Genomic DNA, 21232 nt, shown 5'->3' with positions numbered 1-21232 from the left:
AATAAATTATTGAAAACAAAAAGAAATGGGCCTAGCAATGACTATCAAAATAAACAACATCAAACAAGAAACAAGATTGAAACAAAAGTGTTTTGAGATTGCATACTATGTAAAAACAAGAAATATGAAGGTATTATATTGGTAACTTGGAACTCGAAAATTCCGGTAAGATGATTTATGCTCATCCTTTTTTCTCCATTGCAAAAAATGAAGTCACAAAAACTATTTATTATGACAAAAGAAGAGTATAATGGACGAATGACGACAACCACCATCATCTATGCTTGCTAACTTTCTAGCTATGGGAATATGATATTGACATATGGACGAATGATGACAACCACCATCTTCTATGCTTGCTAACTTCCTAGCTATGGGAATATGATTGAAGCTAAAATATAGATATTGTCATATGGGAGGCTTGGGAGATGGTTGAATGGACATTAGTGTCATATTTTACTTTCCCAATTTGGTTATTTAACTCCAACTGGGAGTTGGTGTCTAACCAGCAATTTCTTCTAGGTCTAGGGTCCCTTAACCCTAGATATCTTTAGAAGGAAGTTTCTTTTAAATGTGTGACAAGAAAATTTTCAATAGTTCAAGATAAGCAAGATGGATTCAGGAAAAAAAAAAGCCAAGAATAGACATGAGTTGAGAAACAAAATAATTAAATCTTTGAATGCATTGTGTATGCCAAATATTGATCAAATCACAACATGACCTTTTGGTTTTTTTTGACCATTTCATCCATAACACCATAGAGATATTCCAAACAAGGTGTGTCTATTATACACAACTAAAGAATGTTAAGTACTAGTACAGACAAGTCAAAGAAAAAGGAAAGATCTGTCTCATCACAATCCTAGACTTGACACCAGCTGTTCTTTTTGTGTCTTATTGTCTCTAAACTTACTTTGTGTTACTAACCACCATGGCAACTGATTTCCATTTTAGATAAAGCAAGCAATTGAACAAATTACACCATGTGACACTTCTTCCCATGCAGCCTTCTAGACTCACAATTTCGATAGCTCCTAGAAATGACTTGTGCTTAGAGGTGGTTTGTTATGAATATCTCCAATTCTTGGCCATTTTCACAACAAATGTTTTGTTTCAATCCATGCTAACTCAAGTCATAGTTGGAAAACTCGCCAAATGCAAAAACTCGCCAAGCCCCCCAAAAGTTTAATCGGGAAAAACTCGGCGATTTAAAAAAAAAAAACTTGGGAAAAACTCGGGAACCTAAAAAACCGCTGAAATTTAATTAAAAATACATTTATTTTGCAAAATTTAATGAGAAGATGCATCTAATAAGTTAATTAAAGACAATACAAAAGAAAGAAACAAAGTTTAGATATATATAAATGCATAATGCGTACAAAATTGCATTCTCATGCAGAATGCTCATGGTAGGAAGCAAAATAGTAAATTACTAAATAGTTTCAATCTGTCAAACTAGAAGTAAATACTGAAAGTCTAAATACATCAATACAATGTGACAATGCCAATCACATCTTCCTCTTTCCACTTGCACTAGCAGGAAAGCGAGGGGGTCTAGTCCTAGAAGAAGTGCCCCGCACTGGGATAGGCCGTGAGCTGCGTGACTGTGAACTCTGTGGCTGTGCCCCCTCGCTCGACGTCCCTACTGACTGGCTCGGCGTCCTAGAAGAGGATGCATCTCCACCTAATGGTAATGTCTGATCCTCGCCTGAATCATCATCATCCTCGTCCTCATCCTCAATGTCATCCATAGTGAACTGAAAATCAGTGTCAACCTCCCCCTCCATGGCCTGCCTCTCCAAATCAGCGATCTCATCTGGTGTAAAAAATGGACTTGGCTCCTGTGCTGTCCAATCAGAATAAGGATCTATCTCATCTAGATCAAGCGGACCAGGTAGTTCTAAGAGCTGTGACTTTTTTATGCGCAACTTAAGATTATAGTGCACATAAACAAGGTCATTAAGCCGTTTTTGAGTCATTCTGTTTCTTTTCTTTGTATGGATGGACTCAAATAAGCTCCAATTGCGCTCACAATGGGATGAGCTACAAGGTTGGGATAGGACTCTGAGAGCAAATTTCCTTAAATTGGGGGTATTGCCTCCCCAACTTGCCCACCAAGCATCTGCAAAACAAAATTTAAAAAGTTGTAAAGCAATAAAAAACAAAATCAGAAGCACAACTTATCAATTAGCAAAAGTTTTAAAGTTTGACGCTTTACCTTGTGCTTGAGTAGATCTTGCTCTCTTTGCTAGCATAGAAGAGAACAAAGGACCCCTTGATTCCACATAGATTTGTTGTTCGGTCACAATAAGGTCTCTCTCCTCTTCACTTGATATCATTCTCTCAATGCATTTAGAGAGACCTTCCATGACCTCTCCATTAGGATCTGAGTAGGAATCATCAGCCCTAAAACAAATAGAAAATGATATCAAGTCTTACTACACAACCTTAAAAAGTAAAGTAAAATAAAGACTTATTAAAATCCCAACTTCAAGGACAATCAATTATCATAGTACCTGAATTTGGGATTGAGGAAGTAGCCTGCTGCATGAATAGGTTGGTGGAGCATATTGTTCCACCTCCTATCAATTATTTCCCAAATGGGGTCAAATCTGAGACTGTCCCCGTGATAGTAACTTCTAACAGCCTCTTTCGCCCTATCCATGGCCTCATAAAGACCTCCCATTGGGGATTGCTGCCCATCACATGTGCGCAAGACTAGAACCAGGGGCAGAGACATCTAAATTTGAAATTCGAAAAATACAAATTAGTTAATAACATAGTAAGTTATGAATTGAAAATGAAACTTGAATAAACTAAAAATATAATGAAGTTACCTCCACAATCTCCTTAGCCTTTGCAAAAAAGCTATCATCAAAGACTATTCGTGCCACAGCTTCTCCTTCAGGCTTCTTTGAGTAAGGTGAAGCAACCCAATCAGCACACACAAACATTTGCTTCAAAGCCAATATGTGGTCAAGAATACTTTGCAACGTCAAGAAGACCGTTGCAAACCTTGTCATAGCAGGTCTCATCAAATCTTTGCCTTTAGTGGCTTTTCTCATCAAACTGAGAACCCATGGGTGATTATAGATATATTTCGTGACTCGCCTAGCATCTTCCACAACTGGACTCACCCAATCAAGTTTTCCTATGTCCTCCAAAAGAAGGTCAAGGACATGTGCTGCACAAGGTGACCAAAAAAGTGTGGGATGCCTCTCTTGGAGGATTCTACCTAAAAGATTAGCAAAAAATCAATAATCAGTAACAAACTTTCCATATTTAGTATTTACAAATTACATCAAATCTAAATTGAATAATACCATAGCATTACATTCATGATTCATATTGATTCAAATATAAAAAATTAAATCTACCTGCTGCCACATATGCTGCTGCATTATCTGTGATTATTTGCACCACATTCTCTATTCCCACCTCCATGACAACATTCTCCAACATTAAAGCCAATGTGGCTGCATTTTTCACTTTGTTGGAGGCATCGACAGATTTCCAAAACACCACATCATCTTTGCAAGCAATCAAGAAGTTAATAATGGTTCTACTTCTTCCATCTGTCCACCCATCAGATAAAATGGTGCAGCCATACTTCTTCCACTCTTTCTTTTGGTCTTCTATCAACAATCTTGCCCTACCAACCGCTTTGTCAAGCAACCTACAAAATTTAAGTGTAATATTAAATAAAGTGTAAGTGTTAGTAAAAAATTAGGAAATAAGTTATAACAATTAAGATTTAAAATATAACAATGATATAAAGTGAATCTCAATTATTTACAATTACTAAATAGTAAAATACTAACCTTCCACTCATATCCTTGCGATTAGGCGGCTTGTACCCTTTGCCTGATATTGTCATTGCATTCACCATATTGACCCAATAGGGACTATCAGCGGCATTCATTAAGATATTGTTGAAAAACCAAAAATCAGCTGCTGCAATATCAGTTTGCTCATGCACCTCCTTAAACCATGCAGTGCCCTCTAATGATGGTTGTGCTCCAGGTGTGTTCCTGGGCACAAAATAACCACCTATCCCTGATGGGGATCCGGATGGTGATGATAAAGAAGTAGGAGATGTAGAAGAAGTGGAACCGGTAAAAGAGAAATTTTGTTTGCGGATCCGTAGGCCACGAAGAGATCCTGGTATGTTCTCAAGTGCTTCTTCTTCCTCTTGCATATCAAAAGGAGCTCCTTCAGATTCAGCTATGGCTGCCCTCATAGATAATTTTGCCCTCTCCCTATTCAATTTTTTCTCTTCAGCAGCTGCAAGTAGGGCATGGATGAATCTTTTTTCTTCATCAGTTACCTTGAGACAAGGATTTGAGTCATGTTTCTTTATGCCTGCAAGGTGGTATTTGAGGCGGTTTATGCCTCCAGAAATAATTCTCTCACAGGGAATGCATATCACCTTCCCAATATCATTTGGACTTGGAGCTTCATAGGCATACCGCCATGCCTTATCTCTTGCATTTTTAGGCCGAGTGCCTATATATCCAGATGGGCATGGTGTTTGTGGCCACTCTTCTTGCAGGTTTGTCATGTTTTCTTAATGCTTGTCCGCTGCCCTACACATAAATAATTAAATTTATAGAAAAACGAATAAACAAAGTTAGAACTTAGAGTTAAAACTTAGAAGCTAGAAGTTTAGAACAACTAGCCACTAGGGTTTCAACTTTCAAATGATTTGAAATCATTTACAAACAACAACAAAAACAATAAAAGCTTTGCTTAAAACTATAAAAAGTTTTCAAACAATGATAAGATGAACATACCTGGAAAGAAATTTCTCTTCTAAATCCGGTTAGAATCCTCCAAAATCCACTCCAATCTGCCTTTAATCACTTGCAATCAGCTAAAACCTTCTTTGCTCCACACAAATGAAAGAAACAATGCAAAAAACAATGCAAATTTGACCTATTTAGGCGTCTGGCCGCGGGTTCCCTGAACCGCGAGTTTTTTTACATAACTCGGCGAGTTTTTGACTAAAACTCGCCGATTACTCGGCAAGTTTTTGGACTCACGCCGAGTTTTTTGGCAGGCGAGTTTTTGGGCGATTTACTCGCCGTCCCAAAACACTCGGCGAGTTTTAAAAACTCGCCGAGTAACCGGCGAGTCTTCCATCTATGACTCAAATCACATCCTATTTAGTATAATGTCCCAACCTAAATGTTTTGGTGGTGTGTATTTGCACTAGGCATTTACCCAAGACTGGGGCCCAATTACGATTAGCGAGAAATGCAACCACTACACCAAAAGCCTAGACTGATGGTGAATAGCACCCACTAGCATTAAGAGTGGGGTTTTCATCCCAACAAAGGTTAGCCCCCTCGTGGACATGTGATTGTCTGACCATGGGTGGATCACAATCCTAGGTACATGCTGAGTGGAAATCCATACCATTGTAGCATTTAGGTTGGGACACCACAGTCCACCACGCTCGTAGGGCTCGATATCAAGACCTTGTCTCTCATGCCAAGCAAGGCAACCACTATGCAAAATGCCTAGGCAAATGGTGAATAGCACCCACCAGCATTAACAGTGGGCTTTTTGTCCCACCAGAGTGTCGACAAAGGCTAGCCCCCTCACGGACGTGTAGCTGCTCAATCGGTTGAACACATTACACCATGTGACACTTCTTCCTGTGCAGCCTTCTAGACTAACAATTTTGATAGGTCCTAGAAATGACTTGTGCTTAGAGGTGGTTTGTTATGAATATCTCTGATTCTTGGCCATTTTCACAACAAACATTTCAATCCATGCTAACTCATAGCACATCCTATGTAGTGTAATGGCCCAACCTAAATGTTTTGGTGGTGCATATTTGCACTAGGCATGTACCCAAGACATGGGCCCAACCACAATCAGCAAGCAAGGCAACCACTACACCAAAAGCCTTGATTGATGGTGAATAGCATCCACTAGCATTAAGAGTAGGGTTTTCATCCAACCAGAGTGCCAACAAAGGCTAGCCCCCTCGTGGACACGTGGTTGTCCGACCGTGGGTGGATCCCAGTTCTAGGTACATGTCCAATGGAAATCCATACCATTGTAGCATTTAGGTTGGGACACCACAATCTACCATACTCGTAGGGTTCAATATCAAGACCTCATGTCTCACAAGGCAAGCAAGCAAGGCAACCACTGTGCAAAAAGCCTAGGCAGATGGTGAATAGCAGCCACCAGCACTAACAGTGGACTTTTTGTCCCACTAGAGTGCCAACAAAGGCTAGCCCCCTCGTGGACGTGTGGCTGCTCAATCATGGGTCAGTCCCAATCCTTGCTACACACCTAGTTGGAATCTGCACACCATAGCATTAGGTTGGAACATCATATTTACAACCATAAACAAACATTGCTTCAGCAAGAGCAATGTTACATGAGAATCATTCAAATTCTTCCTGTGTTCCTAAGGTTCCAGGTGTCTTAATTTCATTTTTACTCAATTCTGAGCATGTATGGCTTTCCAAAATGCTAGTGAGCAATTACTTTGGATCTTGGTTTTCTAAAAGCATTATGTTCTACCTGGTCCCAAACATGCTATTTCTATGTGTTTAGGATCATGGGCCTAGAGGTTCCCCTAGGTTAGTTGCATACTGCAAAAATAATAATGTGTCGTCCTTAACAAATAAATATATTTTACCAAGTCAAAAAAAATGCCCAATTATCATTTTTAAGAACATCTCCAAAAATGGTAACCAAAAAATGGGATTGTATCAACATCTATAAATGACCAAGAGAATCATCCACATTACTTTTCACAGGCAAGTCCAAGACAGGGATACACAAGGAAGTAAGACACACACAGATTACAGCATACAAATTAAATAATAAATCATAGTTTCATCCAACCAATGCTAAGGCTCTGTACCTAAAAAGAATAAATAAGGGCAGCAAAGGGGAAGGGGACGGAGATATAACGAAATGACAGACGATGAGACATCAAACTTATTATATCTGCTAAGGCATACAAAGCTTGAGCATTAACAACTCCATATCTATATCACTAAAGCTGGAAAGAAAATACAAGTAATGAGAAACCGCAAATAATTGAGGCCCATGTGTCAAAGAATTCTAGTACTCCAGTCAGTATATTTTACTCTCACAGTTAAAATTCAAAATGAAAGGATTTTCTTTTCTGGTAATATGTTGTCATCAATATGTAATTCCTAAAATTGTCTTGTTCAAAGGAACCTTCCAGGACACAACCCCTACTCTTTCAAAGTTGGCTATGAGGAGATCTCTGCCTCCCTGGCTCCTTCAAGCTCAACTTTGATGGAGCATCTCAGGGTGTACTCTAGAGGCATTTAGCATAGCAAGCATCATTTGGGAATCCATTGAGTCTCTCAGCAAGGGTGCTTCTTGTAAATTGAAATATGGAACCAATAATGAGGCTAAAGCGGCACCTTCAGTTCTTTATGATCACATGGCCTTTCAATGTGGTAGTGCTCCTCCGCTTATGAAGGGTAATATCTCTATAGTATTCGAAAATGGAGACCCTCAATAGAGAATTAAAATATCTTAAGGGAGACTTGGCTTTTTTTAGACTCATTCATTCCCTTCTCTTTCAATCATTTCTATCAGAAAGCCAACAAAGTTGCTCATTTCCTTGCTTATTATGGTGAAGCTGTTGTGGATATTAATGCCTCATGCTCGAAAGGACTCTCCTCTACTTGGGATGTCAAGCCAATATCAATGTAATTTGGCATATCTATTCCTTATCATTGCTGTGAGCTGCCACTTCACCAGATGCACATACAAAAGCTTCTATGTAAAGGCTAAGTGTTGATCATTCATTACCTTCACATTTCTTTCTCTTTGGTTTTCTTTGGATTATTGATAGATTGTTCAGCTGCAGATATGGAACCAAAATTATTTCTTTCAGCAGTCAAGAGGACGATGTCTTTCCATGTGCATTTTGCAGACCCGCATTTGAGGAAGATTTTTAATCTATTTTCTAATGTTGTTTTGATCATAATAAAAAATATTCTGAGGAAGGATTTCTTGGAGGACACATTCAAATTAGGGTTGATTTTGTTGTACCTTCCAATTCTGTGTGCAAATTCCTTTTTCCTGCTCAAATATCAGGAACTAGTTAAAGATCTTCTCAGCTTTTCATCAATGAGTTTTTTCATGGTGGCCTCGATTTTAGCTTTGATGGAATCTGTGGCTTTTAATCGGCAAGCTGGAATTCCAAGGGTTTTGCGCCCCTGCCTCTCTTCCAAAAACGGGAAGCTCAATTTCAGGTGTTGATAAGAGAAGCTGAGTGGTTCATGATTACAAAGAATATGCACCTGAGATTGACTTAGCTCAGATGCAAGCCTCTTTTTGTCGCCCTGCCTCTCTCAGATGGAAAAAAAACAAAGCTGGAACAGACTCATAGAGCAGTCAGAATGCTAGTGAGAGTGGTAAAGCTGCTTCCGGTGGAAGGTGGTGCCACTAATTTAGACATGAAAGCAGAAAAAGTGGTGGAGTTGATTAAAATCTTCAAAGAGTCTCTGGCTGGTTTACTTTTGCATGTTCTATGTTCACTGTTCATAGTTGTCATCTTTACTGTAAGAGAAGCATGTCTTTGTAGACTGAGTATCAAAACTTATATGTTCTGAGCATTTTCTGTTAATGGTGGGCATTTTTTGTAGATTTTCTATGTATAATATAATAAGAGAGGACCCTACCCTTGAATTTATGGATCATTATATATATTTATAAAATCCAAAGATTAGACTCTAGGCACAGAGAAGCAATTTGATATGAAATTACACAGGATTGATATAATAACAGAAACAGATAATAACTGCGTGTGAAAGAAACAACACAAAAATCAAACCTAAGACAAAGGCACAGAATAAAGTAAACAACTTCTTATACTGACCTCGGGTTCAAGACATGTCGAATATCATCCAGTGAAGGATCATTAACTTCATATCCATCTGGAAGACAATATGCCTTTTCCGAGCGAAGATTGATATAGACATGGTGACCTGCTTCAAGACTGTGAGTGTAAGCATGGGATTTCCGACCTCTGCCTTGATAGTACTTCCCACAGACAAGGCAAGCGTAGACATTCAGGTTTGAAAGAGACACGGAGCAGAACTTCTCGAAATCAAAATCTAAAACCTGCAAACATAAAATTATTTGGTAAACTGAGGTCACTTGGGCCAAACGTCTCAGTAGCTATTATAAAAATACGTCTAATAAAAATCAACTATCGTTTCTAACTGAAACTTCCTACAAAAGATGATTGATTTTCAAAGGTTGTTCTTGATTGCGTTTGCCTGCTTTTTGTCGTTGTAAGCTGAATTCTAATCTTGAGAGTTCAGTATCATTTTGCAACCATTCAATATTTTAGACTTCTATAACTTGTTTCTTTGTGTAAAGTATTTTCCTGGGATACTTGTGTTTACTCCAATCGTTTCTTTGTATAAACTTTCCAATGGAATACATTTCAAGTACTTTTCCTTGAGCCCTCACAAGGATAAATCAGAGTGTGTTCGATTGCCAAAGCAATTATAGATAGCCACGGAATCATTCTCAATATGATCAAGTCATTTCATCACCCTCCATATCTTCTGCACCTACAACTCTTACCATGTTAATTTTCAACACATACGCACACATGTCCTGTTGTCAGGGCAAGAATACTAACCCAAAACGGGCTCCTGAAATCAGCTAAACTAATTAAATACTTTGGACCCTGTAAATATTGCTACTTCATAATTTTGCAGAGACGAAAAGGCCAAGATCCAGGGGAAATTTGTTATGTAGCCAACTGAAGAAAAGAAAAAGCTCGTCGTCCAGTGTAAAAGTATCTGTTGACTTATAATTTAGCAGTAAGATGAAGCGCTCACTGCTATGATAACATTGAATACGAGTTAAGATGGAAATCCCTTTAAAGGATTTTTCACTTTTATGCATTTCATATTTGTGCACTGCATCACCACGTAATATAATTTTCAGGAATCAATTCATTTGGTGGTGAGGCAGACTGCTCAGTGGGAATGTGGTGAGTTTGTGGGCTACACATTCAAGCATGGAGTAGGTTTACAGATTTCACTGAATTTTGAACTCAACATGGCACCAGGTGAAAACAAAAGATAGCCCATAGCCTCATCCAACAATCACCATAAAAATAAAAGTTCTGCATAACAAAAATTAGGGAAGCTCTCAAATTAGAGTAAAACCATGCATACCTGTCTATTGACAGTATCCAAATGTGGACAATCTTTGCGAATTTCGACGAGGCGTCGGTTCTTCTGATGAAGAGGTGCATCATTTTCATCCCTCTCATCGTCATCGTTGTAATCCTCGTCGTCGTCGTCGTCACCATAAACAGCCAGCGGAAGAAGGCCGATGCCTTGAGTTTCAAGAGTCGCGTCTTGAGTTTCAGGGGTCGCTGCTCGCTGCCTCTTTTTGCTATGCGAACGGTGTTCTTCGTCTTCGACCTTGTCGAGTACTCGATTTTCACCGTCTTCCTCGGCACGGCTATGTCTTCTCTTTTGGGTCATTTTTTACGTGATCAGACCTATAACAAGAAATGAGCTTAACTGGGACTATATAGCTCAAATTCAAGAGACTCCACAAATTAAATTATATTGAAATTTTCTGCTATAAGTGCAGATATTAGGTCTGATTCATTGGTTTACAATCTGCGTCAGATTTGCAACAAATTCCACGACTCTCCTGCAAACTACACCAAAGCAGGCCTCAAATCTTCCAGGGGTCCAATGAGGAACTTGAGCTTGGAGCGGCAGGTCCTATGATGAGGCAGGGTCTTGTGGAGGGGGCTTGGGTTCTATATTTAACCAACAAAGGTTGGATGTTTTATTTGGAATATTTTTCTAAAAGATTAGAGCTCCTACTTTTTAGAGGTTTTATTTTGACAGGGTGAAGAATAGGTGCTCATCTTTTTCCCACCAAAACAGTCATCCAAACAATTTGAAAAGAAATAAAGTTTTGTTTATTTAATCTTTCATAATAGTCTTGACAAAAAATGCAAAAAAAAATGATTTCATTTATTTTCTATATAGTCGAGTCTATTAAGAAAAAAATAGATATAGTTGAATTTATTAAGAAAAATTACATATTTAAAAAACAAATGTTCAAACACTAATGGGGACTTGCTCTTATCTCATATTTCTCCTTGAATGAATATAAGCACCTATTGTTTTGTTTTTTCAAATGACAAGTATCTTCACCATAGTTTTCCATCTTTTTTTCATGTGCCTAAATCTTCTCTTCGAAACTTAATTTGCAACAAATATCAATTTGAAAATTTCATCTAAAAGAAGTTGCTTAAAAATAAACACAACTTTTGTTGTCATAGGGCCACTACCATCACACATTGTTGTTAAAAATATGAAACAATGGTTGCTAGCAACTGTATGGAGACCTACCCTTAAGGTGTGATCCTATGAGAAAGGTTACATTATTTATTTTATAGAGCTAGTGGTCCCATGAAGTCATAAAAATGTTTGCTACAACATTAATTAGAATCTTCTTCTCAAAAGTAGCATCCCCCACTTTTAGGGTCCAAATTTAAGAAGGTGGAAAAGGTGAGAGGCTAGAAATTGCTCTGGGAGCTTAGGTTTTTTTTCCCATTTCTCAACCATATAAAAAAATTCAATTCTTAGTAATAGATTTTTTCAACTTTTTTTTATTTATTTACGTTCAAAACCCATGAAAGGGGGCTTCCTAAAAAAATAGAGTTTGAGTCACTTGTTTTTTTTGAGAATATTTTTAAGCTAGTGGTATTATGAATTATGTGTCTAGTTCAGTTTAAAATTTTAAGCACAAGTTGTAATATCGTGAAGATAATTTTTGTCTTCTATATTTTATGCATAAGAAATAAGTAAACAAAATCAATTTACTTCTTTAAAAAAATTAACAAAATTTGAATTAAAATGTTTTGACAAATGGCAAAAAAATTCGTAAGCTAGTTCTAGCCCCTCCCCTTTTTCCCCCGCTTGCTAAAAGGTAAGAATCTTATTTTCTAGGAGATGATTCCAAATAATCTCATAGCAAAATAAAAAATTGTTCATGGGATCACCCTCTTCCTTAAAAATAGAGCTTAAGCCCCCTTCATGAGACTCATACCTTAATCAAGTGAATTAAATATGTTACTATAGAAAAATTCCTGAGACCACCTGCTTCCATAAATTGTTGAACTTAAACTTTTAAGAATAAACTCCACTATAAAATTTGTGAGACCTCCAACTTTAAAATAATCCTAAAAAATATCACTAGTGCTCATTGATTTTTTTTTTAAAACCTCTCCTCCATGGAACTGCACTCTTAGCCTTCCCTTCCCAAACTTTTTCACTTCATAGAGAAAAATTAGCAGAGGTGGGGGGGAGGGTGATCAGGGCGGCGGGGGCGGGGGGGCTCAGCAGTTAAGCACCCCAATTGTTGGCAAACTTGATGTAGTGATGATAGAACATTGGAGCTGGCATGTTATAGATTCGATTAAATAATGACTTGTTATTGTGTTGTCATTGATGTCAAGTATTGACTTAGCATTCTTGACAGGTTGTTGAGTACAATTGTGATGAACAAGGTGTTGCAGTGAGTGCTAGTGGATGTTATCCTTATGGGAGACTTATGAGTATCTATGTCAGTCAAATGTATGACTAGTACTCTTGATTTGAAAGTTTGAGTAAGTTATGATCAGATGAAGAATTGATAGTGCAACTACTAGAATAATTAGTGATAGGTAATAGGTGATTTGGTTATTGTATCAAATCTATGAAGAGTTAAGTGGATATGTCATAAGAGTAGATGGAACATCACTTCTAGATGTTGTGATTATGATCGTAACTCATTTGGATAATCGTCGAGCGAGTATTGTGAAGATAAATAAAGTTTTTGGATAAGTTGTGTGTGTTCTTGAGCTAGTAGTGAATTCGGTCGAGCTAGACACAATGTGGTGACATATCTCAATGATTTTAGATGATGATTTGGCATTCTAAGGAACAATGCAAGTGTTTCATGAAGATTCTAGAATAAGGCTTTGTTTAATCGAAACATGTTTGATTGTTCTTCATGAATTTGAATGTAAACTTAATTCTGGGATGATGTGGTACAAGAAATTATTCATGTGCATCGATATTTTTGGTTGGGCACATGGTATGTGATCAATGAATTTGAAATTTGAAGTGAAGCATACTAGGACAAGTTCATGATAGTAGAACATTTAGGGTTTTGAATAACATTATATGTTTGTTGGAGGTAAGAGAATTATGTATTGAATGTGGTGTGGTCGAAAGTTTGAAGGTGTCATAAAGCCAAAAAAATACTTGTAAATGAAGTAAATAATTAGTTTGCACCATATTGGATATGATCAAGTAAAGGAGGTGTTGTTCAACAAATCATTCTACATGTTGTTCCCTATCAAACATAGTAGTAAAACCCTTTAACCAAGTGGATCCTAATATGTCCTTTATTGTAAATATTTAATAAGATGACACTTTCATTGAAGTGTTTAAATTCTTATAACAAGGTAAATTTCTTTGTAGGGTAAAGATCCTAATAGGGCTAGAAGTAAATCCCTTGACTAGGTGATACTTAAGAGTGTTTTTATAACTCCTAACAAGGTTAAGCTCCTAACAATGCATACTTTAGAAGAGTGCACATTTTGTGGGTACTAATTCATACCTTGGTTTTCATCCAAGTTGGGTTTCTACAAGACCAAAACATACGTGTCAAGTGTTGCATTATTTTATGGATATCTTTAATGCTTCATTTGTTGTTATTAAGCTCATATTGTGATAAGGGTTTGAATGGTTGAAAATTTGTTCAATTAGTTGATTACTAATTCACCCCACCACCCCCACCCCCCACCCCACCCTCTTAGTAATTTGATCCCTTATAACACTAACTTTGAACTTCTCAAAATCTTACTAAACAACTCTCCTTTTTTAGCAACTTACTTAGCAAGTCTCCTACTTATATAACTAAAATTTCAAGGCCACATAATCAAATATAATGTCATGTTAGCATGTTTTTTGTCAAGGTGTGCAAAACAAACCCAAAAAAAAGTGAGACCAATCATAGCTCATTAGAGACCCTCATACTTGTTTAACTGATGTGGCATCATGATTGGTTATTTTTTATAATAAAAAGACACTTATTAGTTCAATTATTGGTAGTCGTCACTTGCAAAAACAACTTTAAAGTCACAATAGTTGATATAATATTGTCAAAAAAATTAATATTAGATCATTAATTGTGGGTATTAAGTTAATAACTACTATCACAACCATTGGAATGTGTTTGGGTGGTAGGTCATCTTCCCTAACAAGCTTAAAATTGAAGAAATTTAATCAACCAAAGTTCTATGGGGCAAAGATTCCTAAACTAGTCTTTATGACAATAGATTCTCTCATTTTTTCTTGTTGATCTTTATGGAAGAATCAATAGAATAGAAAAATTCAATGCCCTCGAGGCTAATTATAGCCTATGGGACAAACATAGCCCATTAGATTAGATAGTGGAATAAATGAAGCTTTTAATTATTACAATTAGGTTAGATGGTTTATGGGATCAATAGATAGCCAACAAACAAATAAGAAACCATGTCCAAATAGAGGGTGCATCACTATAATTTTTTATCCTTCTACAATTTGGCTCTTCCATTATGTATCCTAATAATAAAATATGCAGCTTTTATAATTATTTCTTCTTTAAACAATTTTCTCAACATTTAGAGTTTCAAAGTAATTCTTATGAATATCCTTGTGGGATGAGCAGTCTATTATGTAATCTCATTCTATCTTCACCACATTCTTTTCATTACAGAGGACAAGCAAAATATCTATGAGGGACTATGATATATTATTGATCAATATTTAAAATTAATATAAAAAAAGTAATTACACTTTGGTGTATAATAAATACATCAAAGAGATACAGAGATGGAGGAATAAATAAGAGTAAATAGAGGGGGACACATAGAGATTGAAGAGATAAATATATAGAGGTGGAGATGTAGGGAAACTTGTTGCCAACAATATGGTAATTTCCACATAACCCATAGTAGATCTTATGCACATGAATAATTATAATCCACATGCAAGATAATAGTCAACATACTTACAAAATGTGACACGTGATATACTTTGGGAGAACCCTCATAAGGGAAAAACCTAGCATCCAAAATAATCCATCATCATATATTATTCAACAAAAACACCATTGTAATACAACCATGGAAGCCTTCAAATCCCTAGCCACAACCAAACACTTTGTGTGAACGAGCATGAATCCCTGCATCTCGTGTCATGCTTCCAACTTTCACAAATATTGTCTTTGCTAACTTGTATATCCTCAAAAACTATCCTTGTTGTTTTTATAGAAATAAGCTCCTACAAAACCATTTAGTGGTTTACATAAAACCATGTACTACCTAACCCCTTAATTCCACATCTAATATTGGGTACTTTTAAATTTATTTCCCCAATATTAAATTATTACATCATGTAAGTGTGTCAATACAACTCATCAAGAGTATTCTATGGGAATCTCTACATGTTGCATGTCCACTAGGTTCAATGTTTATAGAAGAAAACAAAATATTACAATATAAATATTATTATGCAATGTGTGCAACACACATTTTCTCAACAATCTCCCACTTCTTGTATATATTTCATAAGGGTCAATATGTAGCCACATAAATGAACAAGGTAACAATCCCTCCTAATACATACACCATCATGAACCAAAGTACACCATGTGCTCCATCTAGATACCCACAAAAAAATCAAAGTATCCACCATCTCATACATGAATGTGTTGGAAAGATTTAGGTAAGATATAGGGTAGGGGGCTAAATCAGTACTGCAAAACTTTCAACTTTAGCTAACTTGTTTAACATAAATCGATAGTTTGTACATTACTTTCACTAATATCTCCTATTAGTACCAATTTCTTTATCAATATGTTGTAATTTAATGTTGACTTACTGAGATGTAGAATAATAAACTTCTAAAAAAAAAACATGTAAACTCATAAAATAGTATCTTGGTCTCAAAGAAAACCCTTAGTCAAAGGAAAAAATTGCAGTGGGGATGGTACCCACAACTCATCACTACAGTAATAAGGTACCCGATTAGGAAATTACAACAATGTCATTTTATGAAAGACTACACCATGTTAAAAGTGTCTAATATCTTGTTAAGAGTATCAACAATCCTATTAAAGACTACTGTGTTAAGAGATTTTATCCCACTTGTATATTGTTCACTCGATTAAGGGATTTCCAATAAGTTCCAAACTAGAACTCCCAAGTCATGATTAAAGGCTACTCGATTAAGGCATTTAACAATCTTGTCAAAAAAACTATTAAGAATAAAACAAGAAGAAGTCTAACTTGTAATAGCCTTTCTCTAAAGCTTGATAGGTCCTTTATGCTCCCTTATTGTTCTTCTACTTTGCACTCTTCTTTTTTATAACCATTCAAGTTTGTTGTTTTTTCATGCATCCATCATTTCTCCTTCTCACCTTTTTAAATAGTATTCCTCTGATTCCTTTTATAGTCTTTCTTGACCTAATTCCATGCCATTTGCTTGACCTATTTAGGATTCCTACAGCATTCTTCATGAATATTCCATAGGCTATTTTTGACATTTCATAGCATCTCCAATAAGCTTTTCTTTATTTTGATAATGCTTCCTTTTCCCTAATAGCTCCTTCCATTTTTCAATAGCACTATTCTATTTGTCGATAGTGATTCCACTGAGTCTTTGCATCAAAATCATAGTGTTGTTAACCAATTGTAAGTGAAAATGATTTTGTCAAGTAACAATCTCCCCCTTAGGCATTAATAACAAAACCTTCAAAAGTTCAAAATGTGTATTATGCATACACATCATGCCTTTGACTTCATATGTACTACATGAGTTAGCTTCACTAACTTGTATTTCTAATTCCCCTTTTACTAATCCTCATCTTTTCTACTCAATTTTTTCTACTTCTCCCCTTTGACAGTAATGCCAAAAGAAAACAAAAAGATATTAGTTTCTGGGATATCAACTATTCTCTACTCCTTGTAGAATATATCTTTGTTTGCTAGTGACCTCCAAAATTCTATTCCATTCTTTTCTTAATTTTTTTATGGAAGTTATATGGCTTTTGACAAGTATTATACTATCAATAATGTCATCTGATTTTACTATACTTAGTAATTCATCTATGGTTTTAATTTATTTTTGTATTAAATCCATAGGTAACAATAACCAACATGATTCTTCAATTGACATTGCACGTGATACAAATATTTGCTTGGCAATTTCTGCTCCTTCAAGTAATAACTCTCTTATTTATTTATGCTTTTCCAATAGCATCCTAACATTTTTTGCTAGTTTTCCCATATGTGATCCCTATCGTAGTTTTTCCTTCAAGTCATCTTTAATACTTTGATCATTTATGATTCTTTCTATGTATGTTTGTAGTTGTTTGATGCTTGATTATATTTTATCGATTTTAATTTATGGTAGCAAATTTGAAAATGTTTTAGTACTATTCTTTACAAACTTTTTCCTTCTTTTCTCTTTCAGTTGTCTCTCTACTTTTTTTCTCTCTTAGTTGTTTTGTATAGATTTTTTTAGCATCATAACTTATCTTTGTAGGATTTCTCTTTAGAATTGATAGTTTAGGTCTATTATCCGGATCTTCTTCTTCATTCGTATTTGACTCTCTTTTTTTGTTCTCTTCTGTTATTTCAATTCATGTCATATCTTGCAATGTCCGTGTAACTTGTATTTCTTTTAATTCTACACTGAGTTCCATAACTCGTTATGTATCTTTCATTTGTTCTCCTATTATTGATGTTTATGTTTTTCCATTGATAGCAAGGGTCTTCTTAATAGACTATGTTTTCTTTTTTGTTTCAATTGTAATCTCTTGAGTATAGTGCTCTTCTAATTCATCTTCTTCATTTCCTTTAGTTTCTTCATTAGATTCATTGTTTATGTTGATGGGTTATCTTTCATATCTTCTGTTAGAACTTATAAGACTCTCCTCTCTAGTTAAATTGATAGGTTCACCTTGTTCTGATTGTTTATTTAATTCATACATTTCATCAACCTATATTATTTCTTCTGATGCATATATTTTTTAATTAAAATTTATTTTCTACAACTTTAAACCTTCAGTTTGACTTCTTCTTGTAAACCTTCCATTATTCTAGCAGTTTTGTACTTAGCATATCTATTTTCATTTTGCTACATTAGCTTATCAATTTTTTCAACACTTATTTCAAGCTTTGTAAGTATTAGTGTTCTTTCTCCAATTTGTCTTTCTTGTTCCACTTCTTCATTTTGTCTTACTATGATTTTGTCAAGTAATTCTTCAGTGATATTTTTCTTTAATTAACTTGGAAATATTGAGAAGTTGTGAAGTGAGAATGCAATTGCATCATCAATTACTTTCTTATCTTCTTCTGACCATCTCCTATATTTGACTTCATGTATGTACCTGATAGTACCATGTTCCCTTATACCTTTTTCTAAGTCAATTGTTGATCCTAAAATTCTCGTTTTTTGTTGTTTTAGGTTCACTTTTCTTTCTTTGTTCCCTCAAGCTTCCTTCTTTCATAGATTGACTCCTTATTCTTCTTCTAGGCTATAATTGTGTTGTACCATATCATGTTTTCCATACTAGTACCTATGCTTCTTTATCGGTTGTATCATTTTTCTTTGCTAGCTTGCTCTTAATCTTAGCATATGTTTCAAGTATTAATGTTAATTTCTGCCTACTATAACTCTCCACTTCTGATTTATTTTCTTTGGATATTATTCATTTATACACTTCTTCATATGTCTTGTACCTAGCTACTTTTGTGTCCTTTGGTTGTGCTAACATCTCTTCTATACTTGTCATTAACTCATCTTTTGCAATTTCATATCCGAATGGTTGTAACCATGATGTGTATGGTTTAACTACCTTTACTATGCATGAACACATGCTAACCAAAAAGCATATATCTTTCTTATATTTCTCAATAATATGAGGTGGTATCCAATACCTTCCATACATTCTACCTTGAAGCTCTTTGAAGTATTTTCACATTATTGTCTCATATTTTCTCTCTAACTACTTAATACACTTGTTGATTTGATTAACAATTGGTTTACCTACTATCCAATTTACTCTACCAATATCTCAAAAATAGTTTTGTGTATAGAAAGATATACATAACAATAAATCTCTATACTTTAGTCTTTATTTCTTGATTTTCCTTTGATTCATCATTAGTTGATCCCTCAACATCTCAACTAAGTCAAATTTGTTTTCTTCAATAACAATCTTACATGCAACCTATACTGATCCACTAGGTACATTATCTAATTGGTTTCTTGATAAACTTTATAACTAATAACCATGGATGCATATCTCATCTTCTTATCCAAGATATTTCTTACAAAAAAAGTCTTTTGATCTTCCCTGTACTTGACTAGTCCTTTGATTTGTGTTTTAAGGTCTACTTCTTGCACACTTCTTTCTATTTACCAACAACCCAGTAATTGCATGAATAATCTCCTTTGTGATCTCAACTTGTCTACCTCCTTCCAACCAAACATAATCTAAATGCATTCTTCTTAGTACATGTTTGATCCACTCCACTTTGAAGTTCTTTGGCATGAGCACAATTTTGTGATAGCCTCTCTATTTCTAAATGTCCAAATTCATCGCTCAACATTCCTTCTTCCTTATATAAATCCTTATATGCTACATGTATTTCTTCATCACCTATTTCAACTTGTTTGTACTAAATAAATGATCTCACATTTTCTATTAATATGAATCTGCCCATTATATCTGATAATGCTCCAACTCCACTCACGTATATCAATTTTAAAGAGTTTAGTTGGTATTTTGGTTTGTCCTCCTCTGATTTGTTGATTACCACATTTTTGTCTACCATGGTGTTCTTTGTATATTTTTTTACTTATCTAAATATTTCACATGACCAAGGTTTGCAACTTGATCGATTCACTTGAATATTTTACTAAAAAATAAATAATCACAATAAGCAGTAATATTCACTTCAAACTTAATCTTCACAATTGTTTTTTCTCAATGTGAACATTTAATGACAAGTGTCTTTATATATAGTGGTAATGTGTCCAATTACTATTGTACTAAATTATTTATTGTAGGTCAACTGTAACTTTTACACTGATAGTAGAGCTTGTTTACCAATAATAGTTTCATACTTATGCTTTAAACTTTTCATCAACTTTCCCAATTTCCCATCATCATTAAATCTATGCATGCTCTTAAATATTTTTACTTCAAACATATTTTAAGGGACCTTTTTTCTCTCTCAATGTTATTCTATGTCCCTAAGTAGTTACTTGCTTAGTTGGAAGATGAATTCCCTACATCGTCTGACACAGGGTCCTCCATTGATGTTGCATCATATTCCTTCTTTATCCATGTCTTCTTCGTTTCTTCTTTGATTTGTTATTGATTCACAAATTTCTTTCCTTTTACATCTTGATCATTATTGGTAGCAAATTGATATTTGTAGTTGTAGGTGGAAAGCCCAAACTTTGAGCAAATGTAACATGGTAGTCTGAATGGTCTCCAAGGTTGTACAATCTTTTCTTGTACTTGGTAGTCAAGTGTCGTAGTTTTCCACATTGATAGTATTTAACAAGATACTATTTTCTCAGTTGCTAGTGTTTTGGTTTTACAATCTTCAACTTTGTATCCATAGTGATTGCATTTATAACACTATCCGTAGAATTTTTTCTTTGATGTTCCTCTATTAGTGTCAAATTTATACTCATAGATTATGACCAAGATTATTGCAATTATAAAAATAAAAATATGTTGTGATTCTAGAAGTACTCACTTGTTTGCTCCTACAAACATTTGTAGTATGACCATATTTTCCACAATTGTAGCAAGTAGCCTTGTAGAGTTTCTTACCTTGTACACCACTTGATTCTTTAGATGATTGTTGTATAGATCTTAAGGATTCTTCTTTCTCTATTATGTGATTGCAGATATACCCCAATCTATTGGTGTCACTTTGTTTCCTCTTATTTTACAATTATTCACCATATTTTTGCATGCTACACTAGTGGAAGTCTTACAATAGTTCCAAAGATCTCCAAGCACTAAACCATAACTTATAAACCAAAGATTACACGAATCATGAGAAGATACCAAGGGGATGTTCTCTTTCAAACCCCAAAGTAAAAGCTCA

At 35.2% G+C, this 21232-nt stretch overlaps 2 protein-coding genes across 2 annotated transcripts in view; both read right to left on the bottom strand.

The window, feature by feature from the left end:
- LOC149577885 (uncharacterized) overlaps nucleotides 1–10544 on the bottom strand; it is a 91217-nt gene extending 80673 nt beyond the window's left edge. Inside the window, exons 1-2 of the mRNA XM_089826260.1 lie at nucleotides 10209–10544; nucleotides 8891–9135 (exon numbers count right to left, since the gene is read on the bottom strand). Of these exons, the coding sequence (XP_089682386.1) occupies nucleotides 8891–9135; nucleotides 10209–10523 (560 nt within the window). The 5' untranslated portion in view covers nucleotides 10524–10544. The remainder of the gene's footprint in view (nucleotides 1–8890; nucleotides 9136–10208) is intronic.
- LOC149577886 (uncharacterized) lies at nucleotides 1334–5339 on the bottom strand. The gene is made up of 6 exons (XM_089826247.1): nucleotides 3822–5339; nucleotides 3378–3676; nucleotides 2838–3235; nucleotides 2517–2740; nucleotides 2219–2406; nucleotides 1334–2122 (listed from the first exon to the last, which is right to left on the bottom strand). The coding sequence occupies exons 1-6, from the start codon at nucleotides 4559–4561 to the stop codon at nucleotides 1509–1511; spliced, it is 2463 nt and encodes an 820-aa protein (XP_089682373.1). The 5' UTR covers nucleotides 4562–5339; the 3' UTR covers nucleotides 1334–1508.
- Nucleotides 10545–21232: the final 10688 nt, after the last annotated feature.

This window comes from Cupressus sempervirens, chromosome 1 (assembly GCF_028749045.1).
Source record: "Cupressus sempervirens isolate cs-2001-9-10 chromosome 1, ASM2874904v1, whole genome shotgun sequence".
In the NCBI taxonomy this organism is placed as follows: domain Eukaryota; kingdom Viridiplantae; phylum Streptophyta; class Pinopsida; order Cupressales; family Cupressaceae; genus Cupressus; species Cupressus sempervirens.
Note: the sequence above shows the minus strand (reverse complement) of the source record. Positions and strands in the feature narration are given on the sequence as shown.

Coding starts and splice junctions, on each gene's coding strand:
- LOC149577886 (XM_089826247.1), bottom strand. CDS start 4,561: ATGACAAACCTGCAAGAAGAGTGGCCACAAACACCATGCCCATCTGGA. Junction 3,677..3,821: donor CGCAAGGATATGAGTGGAAG/GTTAGTATTTTA, acceptor TAAATTTTGTAG/GTTGCTTGACAAAGCGGTTG. Junction 2,123..2,218: donor AAGATCTACTCAAGCACAAG/GTAAAGCGTCAA, acceptor TTTGTTTTGCAG/ATGCTTGGTGGGCAAGTTGG.